This window comes from Solea senegalensis, linkage group LG15 (genome assembly GCF_019176455.1).
Source record: "Solea senegalensis isolate Sse05_10M linkage group LG15, IFAPA_SoseM_1, whole genome shotgun sequence".
NCBI classification, from domain to species: Eukaryota; Metazoa; Chordata; class Actinopteri; order Pleuronectiformes; family Soleidae; genus Solea; species Solea senegalensis.
This window is the reverse complement of record NC_058035.1, coordinates 7,586,358-7,610,130: the sequence shown is the minus strand read 5'-3', so window position 1 is coordinate 7,610,130 and position 23,773 is coordinate 7,586,358. Positions and strand designations below refer to the sequence as shown.

The window sequence follows — 23,773 nt, the reverse complement described above, 5'->3', positions numbered from 1 at the left end:
CAGCGCCACATGCCGCGTATCCATTTTTATTGTTATTGAATGTGACTGTAGTTACTTGTTAGCTCATTGCGCTTGTTTCCTGTGTAACTGTGTGTCAGTAGTAGAATCCATATTGCTTTTAAGGCTCAGAAAGTGTCCATTAAGGCTCCGGCAAACCTTAATCAATAATCTCTGCTGGACATGATTTTTGTTTTTCAGTTTCCTCTGCCGTTACGGACACAAAGTAATTGTCTTTGCCCGTGGAACCAAGTATTGATTGTTTTATGTTCATCTCTAACAAGTTAGACAGGATAAAGATGAGCTGACAGTGGAGTGCTGACGGTGTGTGTTTCCATGCAGGGCTACGACGATGGATATGGTGGGGAATATGATGACGAGAGCTATGAAGACTATGAGGACAACTACAACAATCAGTCAAAGAGGTGATGTGCTGGATTAAGCCAAATTATAAAATCTCCACTTTGATTTTTAATACAGGATGTGAGAGTTCTGTGCTCAGCTGCTCGCAACGTTTCACCGTTAGATCCTTGAGTTCAGTCTCCGGCTTTACTTGCATTGTTTACTGTGAACATGGATTTTCTGTCAACAAATCCCATTAATAGAGACAAAAACAACAAGGACAAAAGTCTGGTGTAGCCTGATGTGCCCTATTCTGGAGCTCAACTGTCATTCACACTCTATTAAAAACATCACATGACCACGTTAGTTAGCCCCACACACACACACACACACACACACACCATCCTGCTGCTGTAAATACTCACTGGAGCATCAAATGTGTTGAATATGCAGCTGAAAAAATGGTCCATGGCAAATATAATATCCTATGTTACTTGTTCTAAAGTGAAAAGAATAAATAAATACATTGTGTTTTAAGATTTACCCAATTTAGATGAAATGGGCTTTGGAGGCGAACACATTGTACTGGATTACACACAACAACATCGTGTGTGTGTGTGTTTTTCATTTCATTAACCACATTTCACATTTAAGAAAGACAATCATTTTCACTGTGGTGTTTCCACTTTGTTTGATTGTAGCATTTCAGAATATTATGAATATGAACATGGAACCGGTGATGAATCCTTCAACAACTACGGTAAGAGGAGCTTACTGCACACTCAGCACATTCATTTTAGGTCTTTATTTATTCGTGTGTGTGCATGTGTGTGTGTGTGTGTGTGTGTGTGTGAGCTAAACAACACTAATGGAAACACAGGTCACAACTATTTTGATAGCTTTCGTTTAAATTCATCCCGGACGTTAAAAAAAAAACCAAACAACATCTCTGCTGCAGCACTGATATTTAAATGATGTTTGACAGCAGAGACACAAAGGGAAAAGCCTTGTGGTTCCAGACTCGTTCTAATCTTCCTCACCCAGGGGGGCTGCTGCGCCTGCACGCTTCACCCTCTCCCTACCTTCCTGGCTATATGAGCTGCATTTGGGTAGAGCACTAAATGTGCCCGTGAGAGCTCAGGGGTCTGACCAGTGCCTGCTGTAAAGGTTGAGTGTTTTGCCTTTTGGATATGTGCCCTCAGGCCTTTTCCACAAAGACTGCTACTATGGCTGAGTGACTACTGCTGTGCTTACAACTCTGCTGTCAGCTTCAAAGAAATAGTTTGTATTCCTAAAATGCTCAGAAAGGTAGAAGAGTTTATTTCCCACTTTTATGCTGGTTTTCCACCAGTGGAAATAAATGTAATCAGTCAAATGACTCTGCGATGTACAAGGCTTTTTATCACAAAATAAATCTCTTAATATCAAAAACAGAGAAATAAACACAACCGGTGTGTAATTTAATGTTGACTGTAATACATTTAGTAATAATTTAACAATTGCAGCAGAATGTCTTATTGTGGCAGCTGTGCCACTGTGTTTAAAAGAAGAAGAAGAAGAGGGACATTTCGTTGTGTTATTCATTATAACATGGTATGAAGTGGCGGGCGCTGATGTGGCCCACAGGCCACCAGTTTGACACCTCTGATCTAAATTATCGCTTCAAGGAGAGATTCTTAATAGTAACCATTGTAACAATATCACAGAGATTTATGGAGTTGTTGTTTCATTTTGTTTCTGGGGTTTAAAAAAAAACACCACTGACCAGACCAACAACTGGAAATGGGAATGTATAAATGACCATTTCTTTTGTGTCTTTTATACCTGCTAATGTTTTATTTTATATTCTATTTACAGAGTTATAGGGCTATCCCATGACAGTGGCGATAAGCTGGTTGCTGCAGCAACTTTGCTGGCCCATTCATTTTCAGCACGATGAATTGTGCGCTGGGGTGTTGAGGTCAGACTAAACCAAAACCAAGGGGCCAATGATTTGATTTTCTGCTCCATAAACACTTTCTTATTTGGAAGCAGTGCAATGTGCCATGCAGCAGGGGCGGCCATCTTTATGTAATTTGGCTTTAAGGGAGGAGCTGCTGACAGTCAAATCTCAGCTGTGGTCCAACAGAGGGCACAGAGCTTATGAAATTAATTTTCTGTGGAGAGCGGCCTCTGTAGTCACTGGGACAGAATTTGCACGCTTGAATTTCCTTGTCTTTGGTTAAATGGATTATGAGTGGGTATAACCAATATGATACCTGAGTTCACACTGTGACTTTGTGGCATGAGCTCAATTTTCAGCAGTTGTTTTTTTGTTTTGTTTTTTGCAATGTGGTTAAATGTATTTTTTTTTTTGCAGAGGAAGAGTGGCAGACCAGCCGCCCCAGTCTCAAAGCCCCCGTTTTACGGCTGACACGAGGGGGCTACAGGAAACATCCCTATGGTAGATACTGAAGGTGCTCCTGATATGTGACCTCCAAACTTTTTCAAACTGTTTATACTTTTCTTTTTTTTTTAATTACTCATGAAAGGTTGTAACTTTTCCGTTCGTCTTTAAAGTAACTCCAACTCGCACACAACCTCACAGATTGTAATATCATTGCAGTATCAATTGCTTTCCCTCAATGGACCATCATTTATTGAAAGGAAAAAAAACATCCCTCTTCTATTCCAAACGAATTTTGACATTATACTGAATTCAATTACATTTTTTTGTCATTACATTTCCCCTAGTGGGCTTGCATTTACTGCCAGTAATGCAGTGATTATCACGCTAACCCCACGTAATACCGGGATAAAACTACACCGAATGTTTTATATATGCTCCCCTTGTTGAATTAAGCAATCACAGAATCAAAAAGTCTCACCATCACTTAACAAAGAGACATGGGGGACATGTTGGACATGGACCAGTCATACCTCTGCACGTAAATCCCTCTTTTCGGTTTGTTGTGTCAGACAATGTGGAGAAAAACAATTCATATAAAACACCATATTTTTTTTTGTCAGCGTGTTGTAAGACATTCCATGTTGTCACACCATATGACAAAAGACGGCCGTCAATTCAACAACGTAGTATGTCCGAAAATAAAGAAAAACACACACACCCCACAGCTCACTGATTGGTCTGGTCTGGTTGTGGGCACAGCTTGGTGTAAGTGGATCTTCTCCAGTCTGACACATTTTATCACAAACGTAACCCTGTGTGATTTCGACCGGCAAACACAAAACGACTTTATATTTGGCTCGTTTTAAAATGTGTCTTCTTTTCTTTTTCTTTTTTTTTTTTTTTTGGTATTTGTGACGCTGCAGATCAATACTTGTTCACAGAAACTTTACTTCCTGTGTGATTCCAACTTGATTTGCAAAAAGTGTTGTCATTATGGTCATGGACAGAGAACCACATCCTGCTCTGAAAACACTAATGTTCTGAAGAACGACATTTAAGGCAACACATGTGAACTAAACCTAAACTAGTCCTTTTATTTCCCCTTAACTGATCGCTACATACAGGACAGCAGACTCTGATAACTTAATGATAAAACTGAGTTGATATGACTGACTAAAATTAGGCAAGTTTTTGGTGGGGGCGGGGTGGGGAGGGGCTACATCGAATCCAACCACACCTTCACCCACAAATTGAAATGAAGTATCTATAATCTTCCGTTTGTGCATTATCAGTTTAAAGAGTGCTTGACGTACTCTTGGTGTCATTTTCTTTTTTTGACTCCCTGATGCATGAATAGACCTCGTGGTTCATGTGTCTGTTATGGCACACAGTGACATGGAGCCTTGTTACTGTGAATCTCCTGTATATGCCCAGTCTCACAAATTGTTTTCATTGCAGTGGACATTGCTGTTCTTGAGGGCCCCCCTCTCTCTCAGCTCAGGGCCCCCAGCAGTTGCCTGCATTGCCTGCCCTGTTGCAATGCCTCTGCCTATAAGTGATATTGTGATTTAAAACATAAGGCGTGCCCCCCCCCCACCGTTCAGACCTGGTATTAACATCCATCCTCGATGATCCAATCACAACCAGATCGCACTGAGTAGGATTAAAATGTGTCCTGGATGCATCCAGGATGTGACCATGGACAAATGTGTCCTCAAACCACATGTGTGTCTGTGATGAGATCTGAAGACGCGTGCGGGACCTTTACTGAGCGCACAATCTAGCTGTGATAAGATCGCGGAGAACGTCTGAAGAGGCTCAAGATGTGAGAAGGTCATTGTGCAAAATGCCTTTTTTTGGTTGGGAATTGAAATCAAACAAGTGATATACAGTGTGTAAATTCTAATGCGTGCTTTGTCCTGTGTCTAATCTGTATTTGTACATAAATCATTTAATAAAAATAACCTAAACCTCACACGCCGTGTAAGTAACTTTCTAAATAGGTGGCTATGAAGCTTAAAACGGAACACTTTTGTTTTCTAAAACCTAACATGTGCTGTCAGATAACAGCTAACTCATTTCATAAAGTCCCACCAACCTGTCCCAAGTGAATTACCTGTTAAATACGTCAGCCATCCTTGAATCTCCGATCACTTCTGTGGATACGTTTTTTTCCTCAATCCGTTCTCTAATGTTTTATGTCATGAATCAGACACACAGAGAATGATACGGAGTTTAAAGAGGTAAGAAGTCCTCACCTATGATCATACTAATGTCTTAAATACACTCGTGAAGAACATAATGGATCATACAAGATGTAGATTTGGTTTTTCACCCCTCAGTGACAGTATGTTGGCTGCTGAGTGGCGTGGCCCTGTCGCACTCAGTAAGTAGTGTCTTGATTCTGCAACTCATCAATGTCTCTGCTAACCTCTCTCTGCATTTCTGTGATTTAACCTGACAAAGCTGTACGACACATGCACCAAGCTTTAAACAGCGAGGCTGACGTCCGCTCAGCCGTTTGAACTCTCTTTTGTGATTAGTACACCTGAAGCCTGGCGCTCAGTAAGAGTCTAGATCGCGGGACTCAAAGGAAGACTAAACACTAAACAGGTAACACTAATAACCGTAATGCTAATATAACCATTAACTGCTAACCTCCACTTAAAAAAAAGTAAACCTGCCCTGTTTAACCCCACATAAATGCACTGTTGAAGTAAAATCCCTTTCTAGTCTCTTAACTAGATAGTAGACCATAAGGAATTCTGCTAAACTGTGATAAAAGAAATAATACATTTTAATAAAAAGACACTAAACATAATGTTCGTCAAACTAAACATCACATCAGTGACAGAGATAACTTTCAAATAATTTGCTCAAAACCCCCCTCATAAAATTATATTCTAAAACACATTGAATTGGTTTACTTTTTTCGCAGTGATGGAATATGGCTGTTATATGTTCTGTTCTGTGCTGTATGTATTGTGAACAGTGCATGTCTACTACAGTGCATGCAGCCTCGTGTCATTCTCAAGGTGTGAATTATTGATACACAGGACTGACATGTACTTTATCATATTGTTTCCCCCCCTTCTAGATGAAGAAACATGCCGTAATGTGAGTCGGTGGAGAAGAATATAACAGGTGAGTCATAATTATCACAGGATCTAATGAAAATGTAGATTTTTTTTGTTATTATTTATCTATTTTTAATCTGCTGCGGTCACAAGTGAGTCATATATAATTGACAGGAGTAACTAAATAGAAATAGAGAGATTGGGTTAGGATAGGACTTTTATTTTGCTCTTATTTGCGAATAGTTTACTCTGCACTTCTACGGTGCTTAATACATTTATTTAGACCACCTGTCATGACCGTCACGATTTCTGGACGGCTTTGAGGAGATTCTGGTCAACAATCCGACGGCTCAGGAGGGGGAAGCAGTGCACGTCAATACTGTGTACAGTGGAGACTTGGGACGTTGTGGGTCAGTGGCGGGAGTACTTTGAAGACCTCCTCAATCCCACCAACATCCCTTCTAATGAGGAAGCAGGGTCTGAGGTGGGCTCGCCTATCTCTGGGGCTGAGGTTACAGAGGTGGTTAAAAAGCTCCTTGGTGACAGGGGCCCAGGGTGGATAAGATCCACCCGGAGTTCCTTAAGGCTCTGGATGTTGTAGGACTGTCTTGGCTGACATGCATCTGCAGCATCGCCTGGACATTGGGGAACCTGGGTGGTGGTCCCCCTCTTTAGGAACGGGACCAGAGGGTGTGTTCCAACTATGGGAGAATCACACTCCTCAGCCTCCTGTGGTAAGGTCTATTTGGGGGTTCTGGAGAGAAGGGTCTGTCGGACAGTCGAACCTCGGATTCAGGAGGAGCAGTGTGGTTGTCGTCCTGGTTTGTGTAGCGGTGGACCAGCTCTGCACTCTTGGCAGACTCCTGTAGGATACGTTGGAGTTCGCCCAACCAGTCTACATGTGCTTTGTGGACTTGGAGTAGGCGTTTTTACTGTGTCCCTTTGGGAGTGCTCCGGGAGTATGAGGTACCGGATACCTTGATAAGGGCCATTCGGTCCCTGTACGACTGGTGTCAGAGCTTGTTCCAAAATTGCCGGCAGTAAGTCGAATCCATTTCTAGTGAGGTTTGGACTCCGCCCTTCGTCACGGATTCTGTTCATTACTTTTAAGGACAGAATTTCTAGGCACAGCCAGGGCGTTGAGGATTGGTGGGCTCAGGATTGGATTACTGCTTTTTGCAGATGATGTGGTCCTGTTTGCTTCATTGGGCCATGATCTTCAACTCTTGCTGGAGCGGTTCGCAGCCGGGTGTGATGCTGCTGGGATGAGAATCAGCACCTCCAGATATAAGACCATGGTCCTAAACTGGATAAGGGTGGAATGCCCCGAGATCCTGCCCCAAGTGGAGGAGTTTACCTCGGGGTCTTGTTCACGAGTGAGGAAAAGAATGGAACAGGAGATCGACAGGCAGATTAGTGCGGCCTCAGCAGAAATGCATCGGGTTGTCATGGTCTATAATGATAGTCGGTCTGTCATGGTGAAGAAGGAGCTGAGCCGAAAGGTGAAGCTCTTGATTTACCAGTCGATCTACGTTCCTACCCTCACCTATGGTCACGAGCTGTGGATAGTGACCGAAAGAACGAGATTGCGGATAAAATTGTCCAAAATGGGTTTCCTCCGCAGGGTGTCTGGGCTGCTGCTCCTCCGCATTGAGAAGAGCCAGATGAGGTGGCTCAGGCATCTGGTCAGGATGCCTCCTGGATGCCTCCCTGGTGAGGTGTTGCTGGCACATCCCACTGGGAGGAGGCCTGCTTCGGAACACTTTGGGATTCCCCCAGAAGAGCTGGATGCAGTGAGAGAGGGAAGTCCCCTCGTGGGCCACACGGTTGGTGTAGTGGTTAGCACGCTTGCCTTTGCAGCAAGAAGACCCGGGTCAGTGACCTGGTTGGAGCAAGAGCCTTTCTGCATGGAGTTTGCCTGTTCTCCCCGTGTGTTGGGCAAATTGGACACTCTTAATTGACCGTGAGTGTGGGAATGGATGGTTGTTTGTCTCTATACATGTCTTCCTTGGGCAAGACAAACGTGGCCAAAAACGTAAGATCCTTGACTGAGGTAGTAAAGTGAGAGCAGTAGTCGTAATTATATTTTAGTGCTGTATCTCTCCATTTATATTTTACAATTGTGTTATGAAGGATACTTGTGGCTCACTTCAAGCACACTGTTCATTAAGGACCGAAGTGCAATTCCCACCATTAAAGCTCATTTACATCATCTAGGGTGCGAGTTTTTACAGTACACATTTGTTCCGGCACTGACAGCTCATTAAAAACTCTGGAGAGAAAAGACATGCAATTAAAATAATTGAAACTAAATAAAGGATAAAGGAAATATAAGTTAATTAAAGTTGCAGTGTGTTTAAAAATAACTGAAGAGCAGCATAATGACTCATGTTAGTATGTTTCACAGTGGCAGTAGCTACAGAACACAGCACTTGAAGTCTCCAGTTAATATAATATTTATTGTTACCTATATAACCTCTTATACCTCATTTCTGTCATACAAATGTATTTTTTTATTCCTCCTGCACCACTTATTTGCCTGTTTTCTTCTTGTAATATTCTTATTGTATCACTGTGTATGTTTTGTTTAATTCTGTTTTATAGCTGTGCAAGCCACAGCTTCACTTAATCCCCATGGATAGATCCCTGGTACCCTATTCATAATTCATGCTTTTCCACTGATGTTTTTCCAAAGGTGCCTTTGGTTTTGTTTTTTTTTGTTTTTTTTTTAAAATGTATTCAGAAGTAATTGCACAGTTGTGCTGATAATGCACAACAAGATTTATGAATAAAGCTGATCCCGAAGTACAGAAACACAGCGTCAGATGACGTTGCTTTTCTCCTGTAAGTCTGCAAAAAAGTTTGTTCCTTGCACAAAGATGCTTGGATTTTTCCTTAGTTGATGACAATGTTTTACTCTTGTATAATGAAAGAAAAGTTGTTGTAATTTTGATTGACTCTAAAGCACAATTAGAGGATTGACCGAGGCTTGTTACAGCTATCTTGTGTGTTTTTACTGAGCATCAATATCCACTACAAAATTTAGGGATCACACGATACCACTGTTTTAGATAGCGTTATCAGTCCGAAACGGTCAGTTTAGACCTTTTTAACTCTGTTAACAACACATTTGTGCTGCATTTTAAATATTCTTCTCCCATGAAGAGGAAATAAACAGCCCACAATGACTCAGCTAAAATGCATGCTGCTGATTTTATTTGCATTTTTTACAGTCTGTGCACAGTGGAGCATGCAACATATAGGATTTTTGTGTTCACAGTAGTTTCTCTTCAGTGTTCTCTTCCGCATATTTTAGGTGTGAACATTTATAGTGAGCTTAAGTCCTAATTTGACATGGTTCAGAACCACATTTTTAAAAAATTTAGCATCTTTTTTTCATCACTCAAATTTGGTAAGGTGGTCACTAACACGTTTCCCTGCGGGAAGAGACATTTTTATCACTGTACAGGGACTTCCTGCAGAGTTACGGGAGTAATTGTGCATGTTGTAGCTTTTCTGAGTCTGTGGAACAAACAACTATCTGCAACAGTTACATCAAATTGATGAATGAACACTTTCAGGAGGAACAATCTGGGGTTTTTTTTTGTCTATCTGCAGACTTGAACACACAACTTCATCTAAACAAATACCGTTTCTTTTTCCCCTCCAATATATTCTTACATAATGACGCACCAGTGTCGCGAGCAACATGGGCCACATTTTCCTCCAATGGTGGTTAAAGTAATAGCTGCACTGAGTGGGTCAAGTGGATATTTGTGCATTGTTGCACGGAACACAGCTAAGTTGCACAATCACGTGGCAACGTGTTGTCACTCTGCAGCAATGTTAGCTGATGTGCATCCTGCTCCCATTGTGTTTTGGCAGAATAATGTTTGCCACTTTTTTTGTGTTGTTTTGTTTCTTCCTCTAGCGCAGAAGGCACAGCAGCCATGGAGCTCCCGGAGGGGTTGGAGAATCTCTGCGATCAGACATATTCGGGTCCTTCATCGGTCAGGAAAAAGTTAGTTTGGTATGTTTTCCAAGTTGTTCTCCATAAAACTATTAGACGTGAGGAATTAATGTGCCAACTCCGTGCAAAATTAACAGTATGTTTTCAGTTTACACTTCATTAATAATCTTTTTAGTCCTCCAGTATAGGTCTATTCTTCAAGAGCAACAGCATGGCACTATTAATACATGTGAGAAATTGCCACTGGCAGATGGTTGTATTAATTAGATACTACAAGCCCACTTTAGTCATAAATGGCGAGGTCATGACACAGCCAGAAACAAAAGGGTTTTCTCAGTCAATGGCTGAAACGGCATGATTGTAGATGTTGTAACTTTCTGTTTCCGTCCAATTATTCTGATCTCTTTCTTAAAAAAAACCTAAAAAAAAAACAACTCACATTTATGTGAGAAAAGGTCAGTGCTGCTGGAAACACTGTGTATGCCAGTGATGTTCATGCAGCCTTTGCCAGAATTGCTCTCTGATTCATGCTCATAACAAGCCGGCTACCTGCGTGAATCCCTGCAAGAGGCGAAATCCCAAAAGCCCTGAATTATAAAAAAAGAAAAAGAACTATTCATTTTTGTCGTCCTAGTTTTGCTCAAAGATCGGAGTCTAAAGTGTTTAAAGGACTCTGCAGCTGTCTTCACATTTCCACTCCATTAGTCAACACATGGATCCACACAGTGATTTTTGTCTAATCAGCATCCTGCACTGCAGCCTGAGGCTTAATAAAAAGAGAGTGACAGCTGTTTGATTGTTGGATTGCCGAGTGTGTCATTATTCATGTAGGTACAACAACCATTAGTCTGTTTAGTGAACGCTCTCTGTTTGTTGTTTTGTACAGATCTACATTTGACCTGAACAGAAAACATGATGGAAAAAAGACAGACGCATGATACACCGGTAAGTTAAGATGGTATCTATCTATCTAAGTGTTATTTTGCACCAAATTAGGAGGAAAACAACATTTAATTCTGTCTCTGACACAAAGAAACTGCATCCTTTATCACTTTTCTTTACTTTGCAAGGTTTTTCAACATTTATAGTAGTTTCTATGGAAATAATTTATGAAAATCAATGTAAAAAAAAAAAAAACAATATACCATATTGGCATCTTTGCTTTCATTTTTCGAAAAGTAGACGGATATATTTGTCTGCATTGAATGTTTTTCTGGTCACACTTTTATGGTGAAGTCAAACAGGGCCACAATAATAAAAGACTAGAAAAACATCAGCTGCTTTATTACGAAGACCTTCTGACTGTCTTCTTAGTTCTGCTAACTGGTCACATTGTATACTACACTGATTTCAACCTGAAAGCAGTGGAAAAACACTTTGAATGTGAGCGGTGAGGACATTTGCATTCAGTAAAGCTGACTGGTGTCGACATGAAGCTTCAGGTTGGATTTCAGAAAGAAACATTTGAGAGCGATGTTTCCTCGACCAGCTGAGCTTACGTTCACGACGTCTGCAGGGAATGCGGTAGCAACAGTTCTGAAAACTCACAGTAACGTTAAGCATATGGTTGTGTGTGTGTGTGGGAGGGGACAACAACAACAGATGGGTAGCTCAAAAATCCTGGTATTTACTTTGCTACTTTGCCAAGAGGTAGTTGCGAAGAGCAGTTGTCTATATGATTAATATGAAGACGCAATGTTTGAGTGTAACAATATTGTTGTTGGGCAAATTTTGTGACCTTACTCACTCGACGAACCATTATCTCTCTGCAAGAATGCTAATAACCACATTTATAGATATGTACCTTTTAATAAATGGTGTTTTAAAGCATACTCTGATATATTCATGAGGAAAATATGTACGTGCAGGCTACACAAACACTTCTGCAGTCGTGTAATGGTGCCATCTGTTTATGAGAGAAAGCGAGGGAGACATCCTTAGATATGCGCCATGCCACACTTACTAATTCAGTCAGCGGCTGTGTGAGCAAATAAATGATGGCAGCACACTCTTCCGTGCCAATTTGCATGCTCGGTGATTTATTTTCTGGAATAATTGCACCTATTTGTTCTTAACAAGACAATGAAAGCCTGTTTGAAAAGGCTGAGGTGAGAGTGTGAGGTGAGGGCCTTATCTCCATCCATCTCCATCTCAAGGACGAGCTGATTGTTTCTGGCTGAAAGCTGCAATCTCCATACAGAACGTCACCCTGGGTGAAGACGAGCACTGACAGCTTCTAACTGTGGGATTCATAAAGAGACAGTTAGTGGATCTCGGGGAATTACTGTACTGCATTTGATATATACCCAGCCAGAATGACAGACCCGGTGCCGAGAGACTCGCCGCGTACACAAACTGCTGCACGCCGAGGACAAAGTGTCGTTTATCAAACATGCTCGGAATCATTCCGGCATTGTTGTCAGAAAGAGAAAGGCTGTTCAGATTATTATAGAGACCAGAAGGAAAAGCTTGACATTTATACATTACAATCTTCTCATCTAACTCCACTGCCAAGAAAAGTGGGGGAAAACGCCTGTACATAGTTTCCATTTCCGTTTTTGGACATTGAGACAAAAACTCATGACTTCATGTTGTTTTCTTTTAAATGAATACACTATTTTAACATGCAGTAAATTGTAAATAACTACCATATATTGAAAGTCCAAAAACAGCCCAGCCAGACATTTTGAGGGTTAAGTGTGCTTGTAAATTTTTTTTAAGCTCTTGATGACCTTAAACACTCATCTTGTTTAAAGTGTCCAAACGACTGGTCAATGCATTGTCCTGAAAAAGAAACTAATTCACTGTTTCTTTTCTGTCTTGCAGGTTGCTAAGCGCCGGGACGACGACAGGCGGTCTTTCGACTCTTTGTGGACAATAAAACGTTGTGTTAAATTGCGTAAGTCTCGTAAGTTTTTTTTTGCAGCGTGTCAAAATGTCCATGGCCGCTCGTCTCTGGTAAAGAACACTCATACCTGCAGGCTGGGTCAGGACCCACAGATGGACACGGGAGATCAAAAGCATCATAATTTACCGCGTGAACTGGGTCATGATCGCCAGGCCAGGCTTTGAGCGAATGCACGCAAAGTTTGAGAGGTTGACAGGTGTTGTCACCTGGCGGCTGCTGTCAACAATAACACTAGTGAGTGTCTGTTCCCAATTCACTTATAAATGGTTTACTCAGCGCTGCCAGCATGAGCGTGTTAGTTCATTTAGCTCGCCGTGCCCGCTGCTCGCGCACTGGCCAAATGTCAGAGAGCTACTTTACAAGTCTCTGTCTGGTGAGAGGTCGTGATAATGAACACTGCATCTCTGATAATGATTTACAGTAGCGTAAAGCAATAGGTTCTGTAAAGCGAGCACACTGTGACCTTTTTCATTTAGCACAGAAGATGATTTGTTCCTTATCTCTGTGGATGGAAAAGGGTTTTTTTTTTGTGACTCGGCTCAATTGCATTGCAGAGTCATTGTTTCAAAATATGCACCCCTTCTTCTGGCGCGTGTATGCAACGCAGTTGCTCCGTGACACTCCACTCCACTCCACACACTTGAGTCTCGCCGCGCGGCAATCGGCGTCCTCCGTATCACTTGATCTAAATGCCGATGAAACGCAAAGGCACCAAAGTGGGTCAGGATCTAGGCGACTACCCAGAAATGTTTAGTGATGCAAAAACTGCATGATAATAAGTCTAACACTGTATTTCCTGCAGCCAGGGACAGCTACCTGAGCAAACTCAGGCCTGTTTAGACATCTGCTTGATGAGCCAGAATAGAAAATGAGGGCTTATAATCACCCGAGTCAAAAGGGGGCTCTTCACCAGCAAAGCACTTGTGATGAAATGGTTTGCAGAGTCAGAGTCCTTGACGTGTTTTTGATGATTTTCATGTTGTTTCCCTTGTGACAGCAGACTGGGATCTAAGCCATCTCACAGAAGGTGAGGATGTGCACTGTATATAGCTTGAGCTGCAGTTTTTTGGGAAGTTGTGTGTGCCGCTGTACGCAGGACTGTTCTTAGCTCCCTTTTGCACAGAGGCCTGCCCCCTCAGCTCGTTAATGCTATTTTTGGAGAGCTGATGAGAGTTGACATGTTGTGTTGCGCTGCACATTTGGAGAAACTAAGCGGCTAAGTGAACGCAGCGAACACAGGATTTCACTGATCAAGTTGTCGCGTATAAATCGTCTGGAGGGGGAGAGATAGTGTTTGATGCAGAAGAATTTTTGATTCGTATGATTGGAGGAAAGGACACCAGTCCAGAGGTTTTATTTGTAGCATTGGTGAAGATGTATGTTTAAAATAAAAACACAAAAAGAGCTCAAGATTCTATCAGGGAAACCTAAACCAATAACCTAAAAAATATATTAAAAGGCTGTATAAATACTTTTTCCCACAGCGGTTGTGTTTCTATGCATAATGCATTTGCAGGATGCTAAATACGTCTACATATTCAGATTGCAGAAAAAAAGTTATTTATGAATAAACATATTATTTCCTCTGCAACTGAGCTTCTAAAGACCAGAGAAGGCGGACGGATACATGCAGGATAAGGTGTTCATATTTACATTCATATACAGCTTTTCCACTTGATCTACTGCCTATGTGCAAAAATATGCCTGTGTGTGCGTGTGGTCTATTTATTTAACCTCATTCAGTGCCAAAGGTCATTTCTGATGATTGTGCTCTGTTAAATATTTCCCTTTAAATGCTTCAAACTAATCCACTCGCTGCATGCTGAGTACACAAAGTACACGTTTGTTCTTCCCCTCCGAGCCTCTGCTTCCCAAAACTAACATTTCATTAGATTTATAGTCACATAATGAATTGTGATGTGCGCAAAACAATTTGCTCTGCGTGTCGTTTCTGTGCAATAACAGCGATGCACCGCGTCACAGGTGAAAGTGAACGTCACTCTCACCCTCAGCAGTGGTTTTAGCGCCGCATGGTTTCTCTTTTCCATCTCGTTCACCGCTGCGTCCGACAGCCTCTGCCTTTCCCCACTGTTCCACAATGGAAACTCGGATTTCGTTTATTATTTTTTTCCGCTGTCCAATCAGCTTAGAAGCGACATGAGAACGCACGATTGTTGGATGACGAAGGTGTTGAAAGGCTGTTTTAGCATTTTTTGTTTCTTCCACTCGCCGTACCCCCCATAAGTTACAGTTTAAGATGCCGTGTCGGATAAGTGCCTCCAACAGGCAATGCCCTGATGTAGCTGTCAAGATTCCGAGTCACGAAAAATCCCCGGTGGAGTTTCTTTTGCATTGCCAAGATTGAATTTCTTTTCACAGCTGAAGAAATACTACATTTGTTGGATTCAATCTGGATGATAAAAAAAAAAAAAGTACACATGAACAATTGCTCAGAGGGCAAGGTGATCCATTTAGCCCACACTGAAACAGTCGTCTATTGACTGAGCTGTTGATTGTCACTCAAGGTCACGTTGGAGTCATTTTTTGTCCCCTTTCATCGGTCGGGAGTCTGATTCCAAAGGAACGTACGCGACAACTCTCACACAGTTAGTACAAAGAAAGATGCTCCGATTCACAACAGATGCTGCACTGTTACGCCTCTGTGTACATTCACGATTCATTGGGGCAGTTGTAAATCAGTGGTAGAGCGGGGAGTCTTCCCTGAGCAAGACACTTAACCTTAAACTGCTGCTGGTGGCTGTGCTGGCAGCGTGTGAATGGGTATGAATGATGTGTGGTGGCAGAAATCCAGCACATAGGTGCACTAAATGAATGTGTGTGAATGGCTAAACTCTATCGTTGACTGTGGGGCTCTGGGAGCTGACGGCAAGTGACAAAAATGACAATCAAGTGTATATATATATGTATATATATATATATATATATATATATACATATATATATGTATATATATGTGTATATATATATATATATATATATATATGTATATATATATATATATGTATATATATATATACACATATATACATATATATATGTATATATATATACACATATATTCAACAGAATCTGTGTTGAGTTCCCAGTCAGCTTTTAATGGGAAACTTAAGGGAAACACAACTTGATTGTCACATTTTTTACACTTCTCACTGATATTAAAGTGCGGCCATTTCTGTATTTTGAGACACTTTCTCTTAAGTTTCCCCTTAACTGCCGACCAGGAAGCTGTGAATCTGGATGCCAACATCGGCACCGTTACAGATGTTAAATTAACTTAAATATCTTATTCTTTTTGGACACTCTAAATTGACCGTATGAGTATGAGAGTGGATGGTTGTTTGTCTCTATGTGGCCATGTGATGGACTGGCAACCTGTCTGGGATTGGCACCAGCGACCCCCCATGACCCGACATGCTTTTACTGCAGCACATAAGCATTCTCCGGATGAGAATGAGGGAAAGTTTATCAGAAAAGTTGAAGATTTAATGCTGCAGGTCTGGAATACTGTCCGTCAGAGGAGCGTCGAAGTATGACAAGGATGAGATCTATTCAGTCTGTCAGGTTCTGTGATATATTGCTCAATCTCTGTGGATTTAAAGTGCACAGGAAACTCCTACAGCTAGAATCTGTCGCTTCAGGAGCTTTTCCTGCCAACATGGCGGTGTGAGCAAACTGAGTCATGTGACGTCCAGATCTCTGTAACATTCCTGTATAAATACAGACCATTTTAGTTTAGACGTCACACAATATTGTTGTTGAGGGTTTTCAGGTTTTATGAGTACATTGCTTGACAAATGAGTATGTTGATAAAATGACATAAAAATGTACATATTAAGTCCTCTTTTCCCAGTTTATTTGCTCTTGGCTCATATGTTTAACCATTTTGTCCACGTACAACCGTCATTGTACAACCCAATCATTTGTGCAAAAACAATCCTCAGACAAAGCTCAGATATTACTGAATTATTCCATCACCGTTGCTTCTTTTCTTTGGAAAAATGCCCAGAGGGTTGCTGCAGTAAGCTGCTGAAGTCGATTATAAGCTTCCATTGACCTCAACTTATCAGTGTGGCAACCCCTAGGACTATATTAGCGCTTTGTCTTAAAGTGAGAGTAGTGCACATCACATTCAGGGTCAAATGCAATGCAACAATTCACCAACCACTGTCAGAGACAGTTTCACAGTCCCTTGCTTCAGATGCACTGTACTTTTCAAACGATAATGTGTGAATAAAAATGGAAGAAATAAGAAATGTTGCAAGGTATTTGAAAAAAAATACACATGTTTTTGAAAGGTCAGCTTTGCACACGTGTTTAATTTGAGTGTGCATTACACATTTTTAAGGGCCACTGGTCCAAAAAAAGCCTCCTCACCGCTAAAGGGCGACCCTACACTGAACACCACAGAAGTCATCAGTCACCCTGCGAATCATTCCAGTCTCAGTGTCGCCAGGTCACAATGATGTCATGGTGAAAGCAGAGAGACTTTTGTGAAGTCACTCTTATGCACGCCAAAGGTGCATAAGACATCAAACTACAGGCGATTACGGAGCTTGGAGAAAATTACAATTCTGCAAAGTGAAGAGCAAGTGAAGATGAAAAATGCATGTGGGGAAAAAAAATCTCACCTCCCCGAGGGCTGCTGAAGCCATGAACCACAAGAAAGAGATTAACCGATGCAGCCGTAAGAGCGAGAAAGTGAGTTAGGTCCCGTTCTTCACTATTCTCCCTTTCAAACACGTCATTTTCTGAATGGATTTATACTTTAATAAATGTTCAATGACAGATTTGATTTAATAGGGCATCCGGAGTTGGCCACAGTTTTCTCCTCGTGATGAATCCGTGTACAAAAGCAAAAGAAAGTCACACAGACACATGGATGCATTTCTTTTTCCTTTTTATCAGAACCCCCCTCACATCTCATCTAATGGCATTTATTTTACCCACCAAGCAGGTGTGATTGCCGTGCCCGTAAGGTAGAGCACGACGACGTTTCTGTCGTTGCGGTGACCGTTTTGTCGAGATGATGTGAAATTGAAGCGGCTACACCTTAACTCTAGTAATGGCAAGTTATGAAGTGCGATTATGTGAGATTGGCACAAATGAAAATGGATAAGATAATATTCTCCTTTACAGCCCCTTTACCTGGCGGGGGGGGCGGGGGGGGGTGCAGGCAGTTAGTTGGACTGTGAACTCCAGCTCATCAATCTATCAACGTCAAAGAGGAAATCCGGGGGATTGTTTTTTAACTCCTCGTCCTCATACTCCATCTTTTCCGATTCTTATCCCCCGTCTATTCAGACCACTAACTCTGTGTCAGATCATGAAGCATCAGCCAGCTCCAGCACTCAGACTCAGCCATCACCCCCTGCAGGGGGAAAAGGACAGGCACTCGGTTGGTTGATTGTCAGGGCCATTATGTCCCCTCCGAACGCCGCGCAGTCCTCGCTTCCACAGTTCCCTCCATTAACAAGGTGCTTTGCTTTCCAATTCCCCCTTTGATGTGTCACACTTTTGCAGACTTGTCTTTTTAATATGCATCACAGAATCTGTTCGCAGGTAATGAGAGGCAGGAACTTCTTTTTTCTTTTTTTTTTCCTTCCTTTAGAGGGACAGCAGCCATCCAACCCTAACATGACACCCTCATTCTCATCTGTTATCCTCAACCAATTAGCTACAGTACACGGCAGGTGAGTCATCATGATCACACACAGCATCACTCATCCAAGGGATAACACTGATATGAATACATACCTAAATAAAAGCAGTTTAACGGTTAAAACATGTTGGGAAATACAATTTACTCTCTTTAATCCTTTAACATCGAAGCCTCAAAATTTCTTAACAATTTATTTCCAATTTACTGCATGTTTATTTCAAATGTTAAAAACGACGTAGTTGTACATGAACACCAGATTTTGCGTGTTAAATTTGAAATTTGAACAGTATAAAACATATTTAAACTAACGTTTGTTTGAATATTTGTCTCAATGTCCAAAAACGCCAGAAAATGGAAACTATGTACAGGTGTTCTTCCAAATCTCTCCTCTGTGGTGACTAAAGACGCTGATATGTTGGCTGAAATTACCGTAATAGACACATGTTACTTCTCATCTTTCAGAAACAGTTGGAATTTTTCCAACTGCAAACAAATGCAAACATGTCGTTATATTATTATATATTACTTTTTTATATATGTATATGTATATTATGGGATATTTCACGGATTGATGGATTGTATAGCGGGGGCCAAAGAATAAGCCCTGGTCCTGTTTCCTGTTTCACTGAGCGATTGTGTGAAATGGATCCACACTGGATCTGTAACTTGCTAATTCTGATGATTAAAGCACATCATTTAAAGATACAGTTTTTTTTTTGACCAATCATGGGGCAGTTCATAGAGAGGGTGGCTGCTCCGACTGGCTGTTCCACCACTGCGTACAGGCTCCTGTAGTGAAATGACTGCTGCAAATAAATCTAAAAGGGAAATAATAACAGAGAGCAAACTCAAAAATCAGCTTTAAATAGCTTTAAACTTTCAGTTTAGTGTCCAAATCCCCTATGCCAGTTTAACACCAGAAATAAAAAAGAGGTTGCTGCATCAGGTGCTTCAGGTTCAGTTATGTTATTCTTTTTCATACATATATATATATATATGTATATATGTATATATATATATATATCAGGTTCAGTTATGTTATTCTTTTTTATACATATATATATATACATATATATATATATATATATATATATATATATATATATATATATATATACACACACATATATATAAAAAAGAATAACATAACTGAACCTGAAGCACCTGATGTATGTATATATACATACATAGCATTAAACCAACCAGAGTAACATCTCCTATTCTTTTACTCTGGCACAGGTTTGGAGAGAAATCTCACTGCTGCACTGACTTGTTTTGGTCGAAACAAGCACAAAATATTGCAGCTGTCTCCCCATAGCAATGCACCTGACCACACCTCCTTTTAAGACTCGTGCCGAGGGGTGCACGTTTATTTATACAGCATGGGTGCTGGGTGAAAAAATGCCAACGGCCTCAGTCTGACTGAACCGATCCACTCTGACTGGGCCTGCACATGTGCTTTATGATCTCAGTCGTGCAGTCTGGATGTAACCCAAAACAACACACACGAAAAAAGCATGTTGTTCTATTGAACTGTGGTCAAAGTCACACTGTGATGTGACACCAGCGATCATGTATGTGCAGTAACGCAGCCGCCATTTCCCTCTCAAGCAATACACAAACACAGATACAGGCAAATGAGATGCAACTCATTCTCAAGCCAAATGTGGACATACAGCAGTGTGATCTCATTAAATTCTGCCTTCAAAGCTTTAATAGCTCATGGGGAAAAATAACTGCAGAGAGAGAGATGTAAATGGAAGCTCCCTCCTCTGTCAGGCACACTTGGTAGTAAATGGGCCTGAAATAGATGGTCAGTGTTCACTGAGCGGTTTGATCAGCGGTGTGGAGAACAGTAAAAAAAAAAAACAGCCTTTGCATTTGTGCCAGTGATTAAACGCCATTAAAACATTAAAAAAAACAACTGAATCTTGAAGAAGCAGTGACTAGCTTTTCCCAACATGTCCCATATGAAGCGACAGCATGGCTGCAGGTGAAGCTTAGAAAGCTGCAAGTGCAAATATTAATATGTAAATCATGAATTGTCTAAATATTTTTTTATTTTTGAGTATTTTAACAGAACTATGTGTGAATTAACAGCGTCTAAATCTTACGCGTGTATGATTGCACCGAAGTTCCAAATGGAGCAAACGCCACTGATTGATTGATTGATTGATTGACAATACTTTAAAGTGCGTGTGCGTGCTTATTAGGAATTGATAACGGATCCCCGGCACACAATAAATGATGAAGTAAACGCTATAATCTTCCTCTATTTGACTGAATGATGATTCAAAGAGGACATGAAACATAAATGGTAATCACTGGTGGAGAAATGTGGCAAATAGAAACACACTTTTAATTTTCATTATCCGTCTGCCGCAGCGGAATCATACCGCTCTGATCTAGTGTCGCAAAGTAATCCATCAAGACAATGTTGTGAATGGATGTAAATTCCCAGTGATGAATGAGTGCTCAAGGGAAAATTAGACTGTTGTAGTTGAACAATGCTTTTTCTTCCTCTAATCAATTTTGTGCCACATCAGACGCTCGTTGAGATTTCTCTTATTTTTCATAATATTAATCTTCAGGCTGCAAAAACAATACGTACCCTGGCAACAGGACACAGGGGCTGTGGTGGAGTGGTGGAGGGTAAAATCAGAACATGGACATTCCAGTCAACTCGGATACTAAAGAATTAGATATCACCTTCTTTCCATTATGTACAAAAAGTTGTTTTTTAGTTGTTTACAAGAGTTTTTTATAACCTTACAATGTTTGGTTTTTTTTTATATTTAATCTCTCCCAAGCTTCATTTAACTGCTCAAACTTTTTTTTAAAACCTTTATTTATTTCCTCAAAGCAGAGCCGGCCCAAGGCAAAAGCAAAGTAATGATGCTTTCCCACTCTACAGTTCTAGCACGGCCAGGATCTACTCTTTTTTTTTGTTTGTTTGTGTTTTGCTTTTCCGATTAGCTGTAGTTCCTGGTACCTGGTACTTTTTTAGTACGTGCTCTGGCGATGCTCCAAAATGTGACGTCAACAGACTGCCGGTCACTGACTGGTCAGAGAGCGTCGTCACAGGAAGAGTCATGGGCACGGCGTGCGACGCGAGAATCAAACCGAACAATGCTGAACGGTAGATCAGTTAAAAAGACTTCAAAATCCTGAGACGTGTGCTAATTTCCAACATTTAGCAAGGGAATATCTAAAATCTCAATATTTTACATAGTGAAAAAGATAGATATTCAAATTGGTTTTATTTTGGAGTTGCTTCTGCAGTCATTAAACTGGTTTACTTGTTTAATTCATGTTCAGTAAAACCACATTAATTGCTTCACTTTGAATAGGAAATTGCAAATTAATGCCACCTATGTGATTTCAATGCCCTCTGATATTAAAAAACAAACACGCGTGACACTGTTTTAACTATAATTAATGCAATTTATGGTGTTACATCTGTATCAATAAGTCAAGCACTCTAAAGGTGGTGGGATGGAGGCGGCCCGCCCCAGATGAAACTCAGCTTGGACAGGCCCTGCTTCCAAATATGTCCCAAACACAGTATGAAAACAGACTGCAGCTAATTTGACAAGAATCTACTGACGACAAAAAAAATGATCTGCTCTCCTCCCCCTGAAAAGCTAATACTCCACCGTGTTTACACAACCGTTTACGAGATGTGAAATAAGGAATAAGACACTTATCAAATAAATTGTGCTCATTGTTACACAGCTCCTGAGAGCGACGTAAAAGGATGCACTGTGCGGTGGTGTTATCTCATCTTTCAAAACAAACGCACAACCGAAAACACCCCCACATCCCACAAATTAACCAAAGCTGCTACACAGAGAGGCATATTAAATAACATATGAGACATTTGTTCCCCTGTGTGGGATTATATCAGGGAGAGGACAAAGCGGGGACATCATGCTCTGAACACAACTGAGAACAATGTTCAGAATTCACTACGATCCTCATTCGTTTCAGTCGATATCATTAGGGTTTCAATCCGTGTAACTCGTAAAACCAACTTTTTTTCCTTTTTATGGTGTGTCAAGTTTTAAGCTCTTCTTTTTTTATTATTACCCCGTTTATGGGTCCAATGCAAATCAACTTGAGATGGTTATGTTTGCAGCCTTTACGAGCTCCAGATTGAGACGCGTGCACAGAGCGGCGACCTGACACCAGAAACACTGCGGATTAACCGCACGCTCCAGCCTCCATGAGGCTCATGAGGTGTTGGATTCAAATTTTTCGCATAATGCACCGTCCCCCAGAACATCGCCTGTCCATGAAACTAGCACTGGTAGAGAATGCACTGTGTGATGAAAGCATGGAAGTTCATGACTAATGACAATAAATCCATTTGGGGGAGAAAAACACCATCCCAGTGAACTGCCTGCCCACAGACGAAGAAAGTGCCAGCTTTGTCAAACGTAGTCATGCTCTACCAAATATTAAACATCAAGGGTCTCTTGCTGACAGCAGCTCGGCTGCGTGCTGTTATCCAGTTGCCTTATTATACTGAATAAATCCTCTCCATGTCAAGCACCATGCCTGGATTTTAAGACCTGATTTAATTCCAGCTTTATGCGGCTCTATTGCAGGCCACGCACAATGATGTAAAACGTCAGACAAAGATGAAGTGTAGTCTCAACGTGTCGCAGAGTCCACAGTGAAATGTGCATAAATGGTTTTAGAAGGGAAAATCAACACCACACGGGACATAAAACTAGATTCAGAAGTGAGCGATTGAATTACAAAGAAGAGGTTTTGACTCTTGACATTTAATTTGTCCTTTGGCATCCTGGCAAACTCATTTGTATCCATGTCTCCATGTCAGAGCTAATTCTTCAACAATATGAACCAGACACGGCGTGGTGCAACGGCCCCCTTTGGGGCTCGCCAGGTATTAGTGTTTTTACCACGGAAACCCAAATTCCCATGCATGAAAATAATAAACCAAAAACACTCCAAGGCAATCTTAACTAGGCCATAGTCCTGATGGTGGCACTACAGCAGGAAAACTAGAATTTAGCCCCAATTATGAAGAAACTTTAAATTTAAAGTATAAAACATTTAAAATAACATTTGTTTGAGTCTTTGTGGAAAAAAATGGAAACTTACGTCCAGGCAGTTTTTCCAACTCTCTCCTCTCTGGAGACCAAGGCGCTGATTCGCCGTCTTCCTGCAACAGCGCAAGCGGAATGACCGTAATAACCACACGCTGGCTTTGACCTGCGACCTCTCAACCTTCAGAAACTGTTGGGATTTTTCCAAAAGCACAAATCGTCAAGTAATTGCGGTAATGGAGTCTGTGTCTGTAACCGAGTCTGTGTTAAAGGGTCAAGTCTGGTTCAAATGACGAAATCCTTACATGTCGGATCCACTCGCAGTGCAAATGAAT

General features: G+C 41.1%; 1 protein-coding gene across 7 annotated transcripts in view; it reads left to right on the top strand.

Annotated features, from left to right (window-relative positions):
* The window catches only part of khdrbs2 (KH domain containing, RNA binding, signal transduction associated 2), a 65,128-nt gene extending 52,453 nt beyond the window's left edge, over window positions 1-12,675 (top strand). For 2 of the 7 annotated variants that reach the window (XR_006361915.1, XR_006361913.1), the window contains 7 exons: window positions 340-422; window positions 1,041-1,099; window positions 2,699-2,782; window positions 5,826-5,872; window positions 9,737-9,835; window positions 10,662-10,720; window positions 12,602-12,675. Coding sequence is in view for 4 of the 7 variants with exons in the window: in XM_044046684.1 (XP_043902619.1) it covers window positions 340-422; window positions 1,041-1,099; window positions 2,699-2,782; window positions 5,826-5,869 (270 nt within the window). In the remaining 3 variants the exon portion in view is untranslated. Of the gene's footprint in view, window positions 1-339; window positions 423-1,040; window positions 1,100-2,698; window positions 3,711-5,825; window positions 5,873-7,429; window positions 7,628-9,736; window positions 9,836-10,661; window positions 10,721-12,601 lie in introns of those variants that run through there. The other 5 variants (XR_006361914.1, XM_044046686.1, XM_044046684.1 and 2 more) reach the window with 5 other exon arrangements.
* The last annotated feature ends 11,098 nt before the right edge of the window (window positions 12,676-23,773 follow it).